The 17,453-nt window shown below is 39.1% G+C and overlaps 1 protein-coding gene across 1 annotated transcript in view; it reads right to left on the reverse strand.

Annotated features, from left to right (window-relative positions):
- Positions 1 to 659: 659 nt before the first annotated feature.
- The window catches only part of LOC113999915 (Alstrom syndrome protein 1-like), a gene marked incomplete at its 5' end in the record, with an annotated part of 39,318 nt that continues 22,524 nt past the window's right edge, over positions 660 to 17,453 (reverse strand). Inside the window, 7 exons of the mRNA XM_039388877.1 lie at positions 660 to 1,132; positions 5,177 to 5,276; positions 6,545 to 6,608; positions 9,466 to 9,649; positions 12,084 to 12,325; positions 14,255 to 14,377; positions 16,097 to 16,211. Coding sequence (XP_039244811.1) covers positions 1,088 to 1,132; positions 5,177 to 5,276; positions 6,545 to 6,608; positions 9,466 to 9,649; positions 12,084 to 12,325; positions 14,255 to 14,377; positions 16,097 to 16,211 — 873 coding nt within the window. The remainder of the gene's footprint in view (positions 1,133 to 5,176; positions 5,277 to 6,544; positions 6,609 to 9,465; positions 9,650 to 12,083; positions 12,326 to 14,254; positions 14,378 to 16,096; positions 16,212 to 17,453) is intronic.

Consider the following 17,453-nt stretch of genomic DNA (forward strand, 5'->3'; position numbering starts at 1 on the left):
ACCTTCCACTAGCCCAGGTTGCTCCAACCTGGCCTTGGACACTTCCAGGGATCCAGGGGCAGCCACAGCTTCTCTGCCCAACCTGGGCCAGGGCCTGCCCACCCTCCCAGCCAACAATTCCTTCCCAATATCCACCCTAAATCTCCCCTTTTCCACTATGAAGCCATTCCCCCTTGTCCTGTCCCTCCATCCCTTGTTCCAAGTCCCTCTCCAGCTCTCCTGGAACCCCTTCAGGCCCTGGAAGGTGCTGGAAGGTCTCTCCAGAACCTTCAATCTCCGAGTTGTGCCTCAGTTTCCACAGAATTGGGTGTTCCCTCAAAACTGCTCCTCTTGAACTGAATTACTGAGAACATCTGAGGCAGAGCAAATAGGAAACCACAGCTCACACCCACTTTGTTCTGCCTCAGATGTGTTTTCCTGTTTATCCATCACCTGAACTCCCCAGTGACAAAAAAATATCACTAAGATTTTATCACCAAGAACCACAACCTCTGTATTTTATCTTTGAAGTGATGCTGGTTAAAGGAACAACCAAGCAGGACACAACCAGCTCATCAAGTGGAGGTGATTCTCCCAGGAAAGGTCTAAAAAATTCCCCAAATCCTCAAAAATACCCCTGATTAGACTCTCCAGCTTCATACCCAGACAAGCTGCAACAGTTACTACAACTCAGGTGTTTTATTGAGGGTTTTTTTTGCGGTACAAAACAAGTAAATTTTCTACAAGACAGGAATTAAAAAAATAATAATAATAATAATAATAATAAAAATCATTGTTCAAACCCACTGAAAATAAATATATAAAGCTTCTATTCCAATCAGGGAGCTAGAAATATATTATGAACTGAGTTTTTCCAGACTGTGTTGACTTTGGAAGTGCTTAAAACCACTACAAAACCCCCCCAGGCATTTGTTTAAAACCCTGACATTCATCCCAAATCACTGATTCTTAAATAGGGCAAGATTAGATCAGTACAAAAGCGACCCAATACCACAAAAATTGGAGCTGTGGGAGCATTTCCCTGCATTTTTGCCTCTTCCCCATCAAGTGCTGGAACACCCCAGGTTGGTTTGAAGGGATCATTCCATCAGTTCCAAGGCACCTTCTTCCCTAAGACACGGTTGGTGATTTTCTGCAGGGAAAAACAAGAGAGACAAGAGATGAGTTTTGGTGCTTTGAAGGTTCCAAATGCTGAGCAGGGAGATATTCCTCAGTTTTCTGAACAGAATATCACGGAATCAAGGAATGGTTTGGGTTGGAAGGGACTTTCAAGCCCATCCAGTTCCAACCCCCTGCCATGGGACACTTTCCACTAGACCAGGATGCTCCAACCTGGGAATTAAAGGGTAATAAAACACTACAAAATGAGGATTTATTTACACCTTTTAGGACACCTAAAGTAGCCCAGTTGTTTCTCACTCATTCCCATGAAAAAAAAGCAGGATAATCCCATGCTGGCTGCTGTGGGAATGGTCAGGAACAAGCCTAAACAAATACAAAATATCTTGGAATTAGCTGAATATCCATGATCATGTCTTCCTTTCACCTGCTGAGTAGAAACTTCTGGGAGTCACCTGTTCCCAGATTTGTGATGTATTTAGGAAAGGACCCGGGAGAAGAGTAACAAGAGCAGTGGAAGGTACAGAAAGTGTTTTCTACAACAAACAGTGGAGTAAATTCGGAATCTGCTGGGAAGGATGAAGGGGAGGAGATGGAAGTCTTGTACAATCCTGAAGGCGAAAAGTTATTTCCAAACTCTTCCAAAAATAAGCTTAAAAAGAAAAAGGTAATAAATTTGAAAAGAACAAACAAACACAGAATATTTGGTGGAGGGGTGGAGCTGGATGGGTTTTAAGGTCCCTTCCAACCCAAACCAGGCTGTGATTCCATGATTTTTTCCCCTTACACCTCCCATTATTCCTCAGAGCTCCCAAATCTTCCCAAATCTGCTGTGGAATTGTCTCCCAGTTCCAGAACAAAGTGCTTTTCCCTTTGGGGCAGTGACACCTTGTGGTCCCTTTCTTAAATAAAATAAGGCTCCTCAGTGCTAATATTGTGTTGCTTTTTTTTTAAGGGATAGAGAGAAGCACAGAAATCAATTGTTATCCCCTTTATGGAGGCTTTTCCCATATTCCCTATTTATTAAAATTACAAACTCGCTCCATTCTAGTGGAAAAGGCTCAGCTATGGATAAAATTTGTATCTGATAAACTCATAAAATCCATTTTTGCTTCACAGGGGCTCAGAGAGTTCTGATTTCTGCCACCATCAGATCAGGAATCTGTTCCCACTCCAGAGTTTTCCAAATTTAAGGCCCATTCCCTGCTCTGACTGGGATGATTTTATTTGAAATTCAAAGTACAAAAGCAAAGGGATGCTGGGGCAGAACATCAGCCCAGATCCATGTGCACCCCGTGACAAAAATAACTCTGCTATCTTAATAAAGATAATTATTTCACAATTTCAGAAATTAGGAATGTCTGTGCAACCCTGAGCCACTTCCTAGCCCAGGAATTCTGATGTCTCTGGTTCTGTGTGAGCCCAACAATCCCATCCTCACTCAGGGCCAACAAAACTGGTTTTTTATTCTCTCTTCACCTCCCTCTGAGCCAGAAATGCCTTAAAATTGTCACAGAAATGTCTTAAAACAAGCCCTGAGAGCCTTAAACTTTCCCAGGTGTCCCGTGGGAATATTTTCACTCGGGCTTTACAAAAAGTAAGCAAATTTTGTTCATATGTATTCACTGATTTGGGCTCTTGGAGTCAAACAAACTCAGTTTCAGCTCATCCCTCAACCTGGACATTAAGACTGTTATTCCCAAGAAGTCTCCAAGGCCAGGTTGGACAGAGCTTGGAGCAACCTGGGATAGTGGAAGGTGTCCCCATGGCAGGGGGTTGGAATGAGATTCATTAATTCATTGCTTCCTTTCCCAAATTTTAATCACCCCCTGTGAGCCCTCAAGGCCCTGCAGAGACACACACATCCTCTGGAATGCTGGAGAATCCCACTCTTGGAGCAGCAGGAGCAGCTGAGGGAGCTGGGGGGGCTCAGCCTGGAGAAAAGGAGGCTCAGGGGGGACCTTCTGGCTCTGCAACTCCCTGACAGGAGGGGGGAGCTGGGGGGGGCTCCCAAAAAACAAGGGACAGGAGGAGAGGGAACAGCCTCAAGCTGTGCCAGGGGAGGTTTAGGTTGGATATTAGGGAAAAATTCTTCATGGAAAGGGTTGTCAGGCCTTGGAATGGGCTGCCCAGGGCAGTGGTGGAGTCCCCACCCCTGGAAGTGTTCCAAAAACCCGTGGATGTGGCACTTGGGGACACGGGTCAGTGGTGGCCTTGGCAGTGCTGGGGGATGGTTGGACTGGATGATCTTAGAAGCCTTTTCCAACCCGAATGATTCCATGATTCTCTGATTTTAGGGACAGCTCCTGTCACTGGGCATTTCCCAGGCAGGCAGAGAATACAAGGACCATGCCCAGCTCCAGCACTGACCCCACACTAACCTGACTCTGTTCTTCCCTCTCTCTTCCCAGACTTTCTCTGGATATATCCCAAAGGAACTGTCCCCTGCTGGGTTGGACTGAGGCACAAAGGGCTCTTCCAGGTGACAGGAATTCAAACAGGAGCCAGCTCTGCTCCAGAGCCCAGACCTGCTGTTCTACATTCCCAGAGAGACCCTCAGACCATACTTTGGGCACAGTGGATCCCTAAATCCCACAAAACCCCAGATCAAACACATTCCTTGTGTATTTTTGGTACCATCTCTTTTCTCCCCCTAATTCCCTGCCTCATTTCTGGAGTCATTCCACAAAATCTGTCGTTCTTTATCTCGTGAACAATCCGTGCACGGAATTGGTGCTCTCAGCAACACATCAACCACATCCCAAACAAACCATTCCCTGTATTTGCAGCTGCTCATGGCAGCTCTTCTGCATCAGCAAGGAAAAGTACAATATTCCAATTATTTACTGCCATGAATCAGCATCTTCCAATCAAAACCACATTGATATCCAAAACTTCTGATCCTATTCCCTCTCTGCTTCCAGCTGACTCTGCTATTCCAAGTCAATGACTTCCAGCATTCATTAACTCCTCAAACTTTACTGTACCAGCACCTGGAATTTTCAGGCTGCTGACAAAAATATGTCCTGAAAATACCCTGCAAAAAATACAGCATCAAATCCAAGTACTTCTGGTGGAGAATCCCCACAATCACATTGAAAAGGTGTTCTGGATAATACATTGAGTTACAAGCCCTGACTTTTAAAATCCAATTACTGCTGTTCCCAACAAAATTATTATTCCAGCTCTGGCTGGAATAACTAATTTCCCAGGCTCTGGCTGGAATAACTCAGCCAGGAAAGAGTCATAATGCTAAAAGTGAAATAAGTCAGGTTTAAAGCTCAGTGTTTGTCCTACAAAGAGTTTGTGGTTCCTCATCTTTTGGGTCTCCAGCACAGGGAGGACATGGAGCTGCTGGAGTGAGCCCAGAGGAGTCCAGGTGACAGGGATGGAACAGCTCTGCTGTGAGGAAACACTGGGAGAACTGGGATTGTTCAGCCTGGAAAAGAAAAGGCTCTGAGGTGACCTGATTGTGACCTTCCAGGACCTGAAGGAGCGACAAGAAAGATGGAGAGAGACTTTGGACAAGGGATGGAGGGACAGGACAAGGGGGAACGGCTTCAGACTGAAAGAGGGGAAATTTAGGGTGGATACTGGGAAGAAATTGTTCCCTGGGAGGGTGGTGAGGGGCTGGGGTGGAATTCCCAGGGAAGCTGTGGCTGTTCCATCCCTTGGAAGTGTCCAAGGCCAGGTTGGAGTGACCTGGGCTAGTGGGAGGTGTCCCTGCCCATGGCAGGGGGTGGCACTGGATGATCTTTAAGGTCCCTTCCAACCCAAACCATTCCATGATTCCATGATCAGGCCTTATTAAGAGGAAGACGAAGCTCATGGATGGTCATTTTTGGAGATTCCCTTCTCCAAGGGGCCAAATGAGGCTCCTCTGCTTATTTTAGGATTTTGGGTTTCCTAAGCTTGGCTTCTCTGACCCTGATTAAATCCCAGTACAGCCTAACCCCCCAAAATTCCAAAACCACAGGATTCCCACTTAGCAAATATTCCTCTCTATTTGTGAGTTCTGGGAAGAACACCCTGGAATGTCCTGGAGCAGAACACCCACTGTTTTGTAGAGCTGTGCTTTCAGGCGGTACGAGTTGTATTCCAGCCTCCTCTTCTCCTCCTCCCTCTTCTTCCTCACCTCTGGAAGCTGCTCATAGATCCTGAAAGGTAAAGGGGAAAAAAAAAAGCCATAAATAGTGATTTGGGACTTAATGATATTAAAAAAAAAAACATTCTCTGTTTTATGCTCATGTTCTGTTAAAGGCTCCTGGCCAAGCACATGCCTGAAAAATCTATTTGAGGGTTTCCAGGGGAAAATGTGGAATACAGAGCTGTGAGACAGGAAATTCCCACATCCCATAAAGTCTTCCTCTTCCAAGCAGCACCTCCCAAAAGCAATATTTATGACATTAAAATAATCATGCAGCTGATACAGTCACTCAGCTGAAACAGGCAGAGCCTCAATATCTTCTGGACAGAATAATTCCAGGGATTTTCCACACTGGTTTTGCTGATTCCCAGTGATGTGTCCGTTCATCCACGGCAGGATTTTATCCCAGGAATAACCTGATTAAAGCTACTTAGGCAGCTTTCCCAAATTGTAGTGTTTTCAATAATGTGCTGCTGCTGAACCTTCCCCAAATCTTCCTTTAATCATGGAATCATGGAATGGTTTGGCTTGGAAGGGACCTTAAAGCCCATCTCATTCCCCAAATCTTCCTTTAATCATGGAATCATGGAATGGTTTGGCTTGGAAGGGACCTTAAAGCCCATCTCATTCCCCAAATCTTCCTTTAATCATGGAATCATGGAATGGTTTGGCTCGGAAGGGACCTTAAAGCCCATCTCATTCCCCAAATCTTCCTTTAATCATGGAATCATGGAATGGTTTGGGTTGGAAGGGACCTTAAAGCCCATCTCATTCCAGCCCCTGCCATGGGCAGGGACACCTTCCACTCTCCCAGGTTGCTCCAACCTGGCCTTGGACACTCCCAGGGATCCAGGGGCAGCCACAGCTTCTCTGGGAATTCCATCCCAGCCCCTCCCCACCCTCCCAGGGAAGAATTCCTTCCCAATATCCAACCCAAATGTCCCCCCTTTCAGTCTGAAGCCATTCCCATTGTCCTGTCACTGCATTTCCAGAGGAAGGGTCTCTCTCCGGTTTCCTTGGATCCCCTCCACACACTGGAAATCCCTGGAAGATCTTCCCAGAACCTCCTCCCCTCCAGCTGAACATTCCCAGTTTTCCCAGCCTGTCTCCATAGGGAAGGGGCTCCAGTCCCTTTATCAACCTCGTGGCCTCCTCTGGACTCGCTCCAACAATTCCACGTCCTCCTTACGCAGGAGAACCCGGAGCCGGAGGGATTATTCCAGGTGGGATCTCACCGATTTCCTTTTCCCACCTGGAATTAAATCTCCTCAAATTTACCTTTTAGACCTTTGAACCATTTCACTCTTTGGAATCGCTCTTCTTTTTTCCCTCATTGAAAAACCTGCACGGAAAATTGGGAGTTAAGGGAACGATGAATAAATTCACTGATCATCAATTCTTTTATAAGTTTTATAAAAATCTTTATTAAAAAAACCCCTTTGTTAAAACTCTTTCTAAAATTATTATTAAAAATTCTTCTATGAAGACTTTTTATAAAAAATTCTTTATAAGAATTTTTGTAAGAGTTTTATAGACATTAAAGTTCAATAATTGGAGCACTTCTATTAGAAACACACACAGCAAAGCACCGTGTGGAAATTCATTAAATTAGTGACTTAACACAAATTAAAATTTAAAATTAATAATTGAATTAATGGCTTGAAATGACAGAAAATTTAAATTAAAAACTGAATTAATGAATTAAAATTTCATTAAATTAGTGAATTACGACGAATTGCAATTTAAAACTGAATTAATGAATTAAAATTTCATTACATTATTGAATCAAAATCAGTAAAACCTGAAATAAAAAAACTGAATAAATGAATTTAAGTTTCATTAAATTAATGAATTAAAATGAATTGAAATTTAAAATTAAAAACTGAATGAATTAAAAATTCACTGAGTTCAAATGATTTCAAATTTAGAAGTAAAACTGAATTAATGAATTAAAATTTCGTTAAATTAATGAATTAAAATGAATTGAAATTTAAAATTAAAAACTGAATGAATTAAAAATTCACTGAGTTCAAATGATTTCAAATTTAGAAGTAAAACTGAATTAATGAATTAAAATTTCATTAAATTAATGAATTAAAATGAATTGAAATTTGAAGTTAAAAACAGAATTAATGAATTTAGAATTCGTTAATGAGGTAAAATGAATTCAAATTTAGAATTAAAACCTGAATTATTCATTAGAGTTCAAATAAATTAAAACTGAATTAATTAATTAAAATTAAGGAATTGAAACTAACTGAAATTTAAAGTTAAAAATTGAATGCGTCAAAATTTTGTTAAATTAATGAAAATGTACTGAAATTTAAAATTAAAAACTGAATTAATGAATTTAAAATTCATTAATGAGGTAAAATGAATTCAAATTTAGAATGGAAAACCAAAATAATGAACAATTTATTAGAGTTCAAACAGATTAAAATTTAGAACTAAAATGGAATTAATGAATTAAACTGTCATTAAAATAATGAATTAAAACTAATTGAAATTTAAGGATTGAATGAGTTAAAATTTCATTAAAATAATGACCTGAATTGAAATTTATATTAAAAACTGAATTAATGAGTTTAAAATTCATTAATGATGTAACATGAATTCAAATATGGAATGGAAAACCGAATAAATTAACAATTCATTAGAGTTCAAATGGATTAAAATTTAGAATTAAAGTGGAATTAATGAATTAAAATTTCATTAAATTAATGAATTGAATTGAAATTTAAAATTAAAAACTGAATTAATGAATTTAAAATTCATTAATGAGGTAAAATGAATTCAAATTTAGAATTAAAAATGGAATTAATTAAAAATTCATTAGAGTTCAAATGAATTCAAATTGAATTAAAATTTCATTAATGAATTGAAACTAACAGAAATTTAAAGATTGAATGAGTTAAAATTTCATTAACTAACTCAACTGAAATTTAAAACTAAAAATTGAATTAATGAATTTAAAATTCATTAATGAGGTAAATGTATTCAAATTTACAATGGAAAACTGAATTAATTAACAATTCATTAGAGTTCAAACGGATTAAAAGAATTCAAATTGAATTAATGAGTTAAAATTTTGTTACATTAATGAATTGAAACTAATTGAAATTTAAAGATTGAATGAGTTAAAATTTCATTAAATTAATGAATTAAAACTGAAATTTAAAAACTGAATTAATCAAAATTTCGTTAACTTAATGTAAATGCATTGAAATTTAAAATTAAAAACTGAATTAATGAATTTAAAATTCGTTAATGAGGTAAATGAATTCAAATTTAGAATGGAAAACTGAATTAATTAACAATTCATTAAAGTTCAAATGGATTAAAATTTAGAATTAAAATGGAATTAATGAGTTAAAATTTCTTTTCATTAATGAATTGAAACTAATTGAAATTTAAAGATTGAATGAGTTAAAATTTCATTAACTAACTCAACTGAAATTTAAAACTAAAAATTGAATTAATGAATTTAAAATTCATTAATGAGGTAAATGTATTCAAATTTACAATGGAAAACTGAATTAATTAACAATTCATTAGAGTTCAAACGGATTAAAAGAATTCAAATTGAATTAATGAGTTAAAATTTTGTTACATTAATGAATTGAAACTAATTGAAATTTAAAGATTGAATGAGTTAAAATTTCATTAAATTAATGAATTAAAACTGAAATTTAAAAACTGAATTAATCAAAATTTCGTTAACTTAATGTAAATGCATTGAAATTTAAAATTAAAAACTGAATTAATGAATTTAAAATTCGTTAATGAGGTAAATGAATTCAAATTTAGAATGGAAAACTGAATTAATTAACAATTCATTAAAGTTCAAACGGATTAAAAGTTAGAATTCAAATTGAATTAATGAGTTAAAATTTCATTAAATTAATGAATGAAAATGAATTCAAATTTAAAGACTGAATGAGTTAAAACTTTGTTAAATTAAGGAATTGAAATTTAAAATTAAAACCTGAATTAATGAATTTAAAATTCATTAATGAGGTAAATGAATTCAAATTTAGAATGGAAAACCGAATTAATTAACAATTTATTAGAGTTCAAATGGGTTAAAATTTAGAATTAAAATGGAATTAATGAATTAAAATCTCATTAAATGAGTTTAAATGCACAAAAAAATTACAATTAAAAGTGGAATGAATGACTTTAAAGCCTCCTGACGGTACCTGTGTCGGCCAGCAGGTGACTGGCACTCCTGCAGCCCTTCCTCTTCCCGGGGGGATTCCCAGGCTCTTCCCGCTGGGATTGCAGCCCCCTCTGGATCCTCCTCTCCTCCATGAGCAGCTTGAGGTGCTTCACTCGCTCCCCGGAGCGGGAGATGAACTCGGGGCGATGAACGGCCAGAGCCTCCTGAGGGGGGACAAAACACACCCTCAGGGGCCCAAAGGGTCCCAAATATCCCCACAAATTCCAAAGGGTGGGAAAAGAATCTTGTGGGAATAGTTGGTGGGATGTGGGAAATCCTGTGGCGTCGGAGATCACGATTTGGGGACAAACGGGAAATTAAGGGGCCGGAGAGAAAAGAAAGGTAAAAGAGGGATAAAATAATAAGAACAAGGAAAGGGGAAAGGGAAAAGGGAGAGGGGAAAGGAAAGGGAAAGGGGAAGGAAAAGGGAAAGGGGAACGAGAAAGGGAAAAGGGAAGAGGGAAGAGGGGAAGGGAAAGGGAAAGGGAAAGGGAAAGGGGGAAAAGGGAAAAAGGGAAGGGGAAAGGAAAAGGAAAGGGGGAAAGGGAAAGGGAAAGGAAGAGGGGAAAGGGAAAAGGGAGAGGGGAAAGAGAAAGGGGAGAGGGAAAAGGGAGAGGAAAAAGGGAAAGGGAAAAAGGGAAAGGGAAAAAGGGAAAGGAAAAAGGGAAAGGGAAAAAGGGAAAGGGAAAAAGGGAAAAAGGGAAAGGGAAAAAGGGAAAGGGAAAAAGGGAAAGGAAAAAGGGAAAGGAAAAAGGGAAAGGAAAAAGGGAAAGGGAAAAAGGGAAAGGGAAAAAGGGAAAAAGGGAAAAAGGGAAAGGGAAAAAGAGAAAGGAAAAAGGGAAAGGAAAAAGGGAAAGGGAGAGGGGAAAGGAAAAAGGGAAAGGGGAAAAGTGAAAGGAAAAAGGGAAAGGAAAAAGGGAAAGGGAAAAAGGGAAAGGGAAAAAGGGAAAGGAAAAAGGGAAAGGAAAAAGGGAAAGGGAAAAAGAGAAAGGAAAAAGGGAAAGGAAAAAGGGAAAGGGAGAGGGGAAAGGAAAAAGGGAAAGGGGAAAAGTGAAAGGGGAAAAGGGAAAGGAAAAGGAAAAGGAGGAAAGGGAAAGGGGACAGGAAAGGGGAAAAGGACAGGGAAGGGGAAAGCAAAAGGGGGAGAAGGGGGGAAAAAGGGGGAAAAGGGGGAAAAAAGGGGGGAAAATGGAGGGAAAAGGGGGGAAATAAAGTCAAATAAAACAAAATTAAAATAAAATGAATAAAAAATATTCTGTAGACCACAGGATTATTTCAGCACGGAACCAAGTCATGGCTCGATGTCACACCAGCTCCATTTCTGCTGGTTCCTGAAGCCGAATAATTTAAGCCCTAAAATATCAGATATTTCAAATATTGGGGAAGTGTATTGGGGGAAGCCAGATTGGCAGAAGCAAAAAGGATGGATTTGTGAGGCTTCCAATGATTATAAAGGTCACAGAACCCTGGAATATCCTCAGTTGGAAGGGACCCACCAGGATCATCCAGTCCAACTCCTGGTCCTGCATGGATACCCCAACAATCCCACCCTGTCCCTCAGAGCGTTGTCCAAACCCTCCTGGAGCTCTGGCAGCCTTGGGGCTGTGCCCACTGCCCTGGGGAGCCTGGGCAGTGCCCAACCACCCTCTGGGGGAAGAACCTTTTCCTGAGATCCAACCTGAGCCTGCCCTGGCACAGCTCCAGCCCTTCCCTGGGTGCTGTCCCTGGGCACCAGAGACAAGAGGCCTGTGCTGCCCCTCCACTTCCCATCCCGAGGGAGCTGCAGACACCACGAGGGGAAATAAAAACAAGGAACAAAAAGGGATTCCACAAGATTCAGCACAACCCTTGAAACAACTCAAAACCCAGCCCTGGAAGTGTCCAGGGTTGGACGGGGCTTGGAGCAACCTGGGCTAGTGGAAGGTGTCCCTGCCCAGGGCAGGGGGTGGGACTGGATGAGCTTTAAGGTCCCTTCCAACCCAAACCATTCCATGATTCCCTGCCTTAAAGACCCAGTTCCTCCGTGGGGGCCACACTTGGAGCTGATGTTTGCTGTCCCCAAACCTGTCTTGGCACCTGCAGCCGTGCTCCTCACTGCCTGCAGTCATGTGGGACAGTGCAGGGGGACCTGCCCTTGTTCCCTCCGGACTCCAGGGACTCCTGAAATAATTCCAGTGCTTTGTGCTGGGAAGTTCTACAGAGATTGAAGGCACCAGTTCTGCCCCCAATGGCTCCTGAACCAACCCAGGCTTTGATGTTTAATAACCAAAAAGGTGTGTCCAGGTCTGTGACTCAGCGTGAGAAAACTGCCCCCATTCCCCAGTGACATATCCTGAATCCTAAATCCTGATCCCTAATCCTCAATCCTAAATCCTGATCCCTAATCCTCAATCCTGCTGGTCCAGGTTGGGCAGAGAAGCTGTGGCTGCCCCTGGATGCCTGGAAGTGTCCAAGGCCAAGTTGGAACAACCTGGGGTAGTGGAAGGTGTCCCTGCCCATGGCAAGGGGTGGAACTGGATGGGCTTTAAGGTCCCAAACCATTCCAGGATTCTAAATCCAGGGAGATCTCAGCAGTCCCACAGTGGAAGGTGCCCTCACCTGCAGCGTGAGCTTCACAAAGGGCAGCACAGGCCCCTTCCCAGCACCTCTGTCTGGAGCTGCTGCTGGAATCACGTGGTGCTGCTGCTCTTCCCAGTTTTTCTCTCGGAGAGGTTCCCTCCAGGGCTTCGTGCTGGTCCAGGGCTCAAACCAGGATGGCCCAGGACCAGAAATGGCACTGGAATGGTTTTCTTTCCTAGATTCAGATTTCAAGTCGTCTCCTTGGACAAACCACGAGGTCCCTGTTGAAAGAGCACAGGAGAGAACGAAGATTGGGAGACAAACACGTGCAACATCCATCCCCACCTATGGTCCTTTTCCTGAAGGAATCCCAGGAGGCTGGGAGGGCACAAGGAGCTGGGAGAGGACACAGCTGGGACAGCTGATCCCAACTGATCCACAGGATATCCCAGACTATGGGACAGCAGCTGACAGAGCTGAGGGAAGAAGGAAGGGGGACACTTGGAGTGATGGTGTTTCTCCTTCCCAAGTCACCACGAGGCACGATGGGAGCCCAGCTTTCCTGGGAATGGGAAAGTGGGCAAGTCTTCATCCGCACCTAAAAGGATCCTTCCAGGGCCTAAAAGGGGTCCAGGAGAGCTGGAGAGGGACTGGGACAAGGGGTGGAGGGACAGGACACAGGGAATGGCTACACAATGGAAAAGGGGAGATTTAGGTGGGATTTGGGAAGGAATTCCTGGCTGGGAGGGTGGGGAGGCCCTGGCACAGGTTGGGCAGAGAAGCTGTGGCTGCCCCTGGATCCCTGGAAGTGTCCAAGGCCAGGTTGGAGCAACCTGGGATAGAGGAAGGTGTCCCTGCCCATGGCAGGGGGTGGAACAAGATGATCTTTAAGATCCCTTCCAACTCAAACCATTCCAGGATTCTGGAACTGGGGAGTGAATCCCTTGTTTTGCTTTCCCTGTTAAACTGCCTGGATCTCAATCCAGTGGTTCCCTCACTTCTACCCTTCCCACTCCATCCCACATCCCACTGGGATGGAGTCAGCAGGGCTCAGGTGCCACTTGGGCTTAAACCACAGCAGTGCCAGTGGGTTTGTATCAAATTTATTGATAAAACATATATTATAAATATATAAATATATATATAAATATTTTTGGCAGTGGTGTTGTATCAAATCTATTGATTAAATATATATTGTAAATATATAAATCTATATATAAATATTTTTGCAGTGGTTTTGTACAAATCTATTGATTAAATATATATTGTAAATGTATAAATATATATATAAATATTTTTGCAGTGGTTTTGTATCACATCTATTGATTAGACATATATTGTAAATATATAAATAGATATATAAATATTTTTGGCAGTGGTTTTGTATAAATTTTCTTCATTAATTATATATTGTAAACATAAATATATATAAATAAATATAAATATATATAAATATTTTGGTAGTGGTTTTGTGTAAATTTTCTTTATAAAATATATATTATCAATATATAAATATATAAATATATATGTGTATATATATTTTTGGCAGTGGTTTTGTATAAATTTTCTTCATTAAATATAGATTATAAATATATATAAATATATATATAAAAATATATATGTATATAAATATTTTTGGTGGTTTTGTATAAATTTTCTTCATTAAATACATATTATATAACTATATAAATATACATAAAAATGTAAATATATATAAATATGTTTGACAGTGGTTTCGTGTAAATTTTCTTTTTTAAATATACATTATCAATATATAAATATACATGTGTATATATTTTTTTTGGCAATGGTTTTGTATAAATCTTCTTCATTAAATATATATTATAAATACATGAATATATATAAATAAATATATAAAAATATTTTGACAGTGGTTTTGTGTAAATTTTCTTTTTTAAATAGACATTATCAATATATAAATATATATGTGTATACATATTTTTTTTGGCAATGGTTTTGTATAAATTTTCTCCATTAAATATAGATTACAAATCTATAAATATATATAAATAAATATAAATATATAAAAATATTTTGACAGTGGTTTTGTGTAAATTTTCTTTTTTAAATAGACATTATCAATATATAAATACATATGTGTATATATATTTTTGGCAATAGTTTTGTATAAATTTTCTTCAGTAAATATATATTATAAATATATATATATATAAATATATATATATTACCATGGACACCATGCCAGGATTCCCGAGGCCTCTGGTTTGCCTGGAGGGATCTCGGCGTTGGAAAAGTCACTCCGACATCTCGGGTGTTCCTCTTGGTGGCGCTGCTCACAATCTCCAGGTCTCCTGGAATTCCAAACAAAAAGCAGGAATTTTTTATCCCCGCAGCAGCTGGAAGCACCACACAAAGTGCTTGGAGGGGGGATGACCCTTAATTTTAATTAGAAGCTGAACAATAATTTGATTTTTCCCCCCCACCTTCAAAAGTCAAAACGTTTTATATTCCCGCTTCCAACTCAAGGAGAGTTTCCAGTGACTCGGGATTGTTAGGGGGGGATAATGAGAGTAAAAACAAAGTGCTGTAACCCAAATATATATATATATATTTATTTATATATATTTTTATATATTTATTTTTATATATTTATTTATATATATATTTATTTTTTATATTTTATATATTTATGTATAGATTTATTTATATATATTTATATATATTTATTTATATTTATATATATTTATTTTATATATTTATATATATTTACTTATATATGTTTATTTATATTTACTTATTTATTTATTTATATTTATCTTTATATATTTATTTCTATATATTTTTATACATTTATTTATATATTTATTTATAAATTTTTATATATTTATTTTTATATATTTTATATATTTATTTATATATATTTTTATATATTTATTTTTATATATTTATTTATATATATTTTTATAAATTTATTTTTATATATTTTATATATTTATTTATATATTTTATATATTTTATATATTTATCTATATATTTATTTATATATATTTTTATATATTTATTTTTTTATATTTTATATATTTATGTATAGATTTATTTATATATATTTATATATATTTATTTATATTTATATATATTTATTTTATATATTTATCTATATATTTACTTATATATGTTTATTTATATTTACTTATATATTTATTTATTTATTTATATTTATCTTTATATATTTATTTCTATATATTTTTATACATTTATTTATATATTTATTTATATATTTTATATATTTATTTTTATATATTTTATATATTTATTCATATATATTTATTTATATATTTTTTTATATATATATATAACCCAAAGCAAAATATATATCTATAAGGGGGAGTGGGAATTAAACTTGAGCAAACCATGGGCCAGGAAAACGCTTTTCTGATTCAATCCAAACTATGGCCTGTGAAAATATTTTTCAGATTCAATCCACTTGCAAAGAGGGGAAAAAAAAGGCAGTAAAAAATAAATAACTGATATATTTGATGAATAAAACAAGGCCATGCCTCAGTGTGATGATGGGGAGTTGGTGTGTAAATGAAAGCAGTGAAGAAACTGATAATTGGCACCAAAAAAAACCCACCCCCAAATGCAGAATTGCACCGGGCCAGGATCAGCTTTAAATAGAATTTACCATCCCAAATATTAGCAGGAAGAACATGGAACACTGAAATAGCAAAAACCCATTCTGGGAGCAACAGATGTCTTGAGGAAAAAAAAAAAAACAATATTTAAAACAGACAGTTGGTTCACCTTTGTTGTTGAAACGGCTCAAAAGCTGAGGTTGATGAGTTTAAAAGTGAGAAAATTGGGTATTAAAGCACAGCAAGGATGGAAAAGAAACGGTTTAGAGAAAGGATTATATGTGCAAATTTAAAATAAAAGTGAATTTGAAGGGTGCTGCTTGTACAGACAGATCCCCAGAAACGCCCAGACTTTGGAGAGTGGTTTTCCAAAGAGAGGAAGGGCAGGAGGAAAACCTGGCCAGAGTCTGGGAATTTGGGAATTCAGGGACTCACCTGCCTGGATCCCTTTGTCCAACATCCGGATCCGTCTCTTGGTGCTGAGGGCAGAGCTGGGACCCCAGGAGGTGCTGCTGGCCCAGGTGGAATCTGAGGAGAAGGTGATGGTGCTCTAGGAAAAGAGGAAAGAGATGGGAAATTCCTGAAATTCCGACCCAAATGACCGGAAAGTGAGTTTTAAACAGCAAAAAAAAAGTGATGGTTGTGTTTTATTTTCCTTCTTGTGGCCTGATCCTGTTGTTATCCAGGTGTTGATCAGGGGCTCCTTCTGCTGTGCCAGCCTTGTGCACCAAAGCACTTCCAGCATCCCATTTTATAGGGAAAAGGATGTTATTTCTGTAGGAAAAAGCCTGCCTGGGATCAGACTCTGAGTGCTGAGATCCTCCAACTCCTATGGGATGTTGTGTCTGGAGAAGAGAAGGTTCCAGGGAAACCTTCCAGGGCCTGAAGGGGCTCCAGGAGAGCTGGAGAGGGACTGGGGACAAGGGGTGGAGGGACAGGACAAGGAGGAAGGGTTTCATAGTGGAAAAGGGGAGATTTAGATGGGATTTGGGAAGGAATTCCTGGCTGGGAGGGTGGGGAGGCCCTGGCACAGGTTGGGCAGAGAAGCTGTGGCTGCCCCTGGATCCCTGGAAGTGTCCAAGGCCAGGTTGGAGCAAGCTGGGCTAGTGGAAGGTGTCCCTGCCCATGGCAGGGGGCTGGAACAAGTTGATCTTTAAGATCCCTTCCAACTCAAACCATTCCAGGATTCTGGAACTGGGGAGTGAATCCCTTGTTTTCCTTTCCCTGTTAAACTGCCTGGATCTCAATCCAATGGTTCCCTCACTTCTACCCTTCCCACCCTTTCCCACATCCCACTGGGATGGAGCCAGCAGGGCTCAGGTGCCACTTGTGGCTTAAACCACAGCAGTGCCAGTGGGTTTGTACCAAATTTATTGATTAAATATATATTGCAAATATATAAATAGATATATAAATAGTTTTGGCAGTGGTTTTGTATCAAATCTATTAAATATATATTGTAAATATATAAATATATATATATAAATATAGAGATTGGATATTGGAAAGGAATTCCTGGTTGGGAGGGTGGGGAGGCCCTGGAATGACTTTCCCAGAGAAGTTGTGGCTGCCCCTGGATCCCTGGAAGTGTCCAAGGCCAGGCTGGAGCAACCTGGGATGGTGGAAGGTGTCCCTGCCCATGGCAGGGGGTGGAACAAGATGATATTTAAGGTCCTTTCCAACCCAAACCATTCCAGGATTCCACATCCAAAGTCAACGGGACAACAGATGAACAAAACCCCTTCGCTGGGGCCAAACCACTTGTTGCACTTCCATGGAATATTCCTGCTTT

This window comes from Pipra filicauda, unplaced genomic scaffold (genome assembly GCF_003945595.2).
Source record: "Pipra filicauda isolate LSUMZ 115617 unplaced genomic scaffold, ASM394559v2 scaffold695_size148437_pilon, whole genome shotgun sequence".
Lineage (NCBI taxonomy): Eukaryota > Metazoa > Chordata > Aves > Passeriformes > Pipridae > Pipra > Pipra filicauda.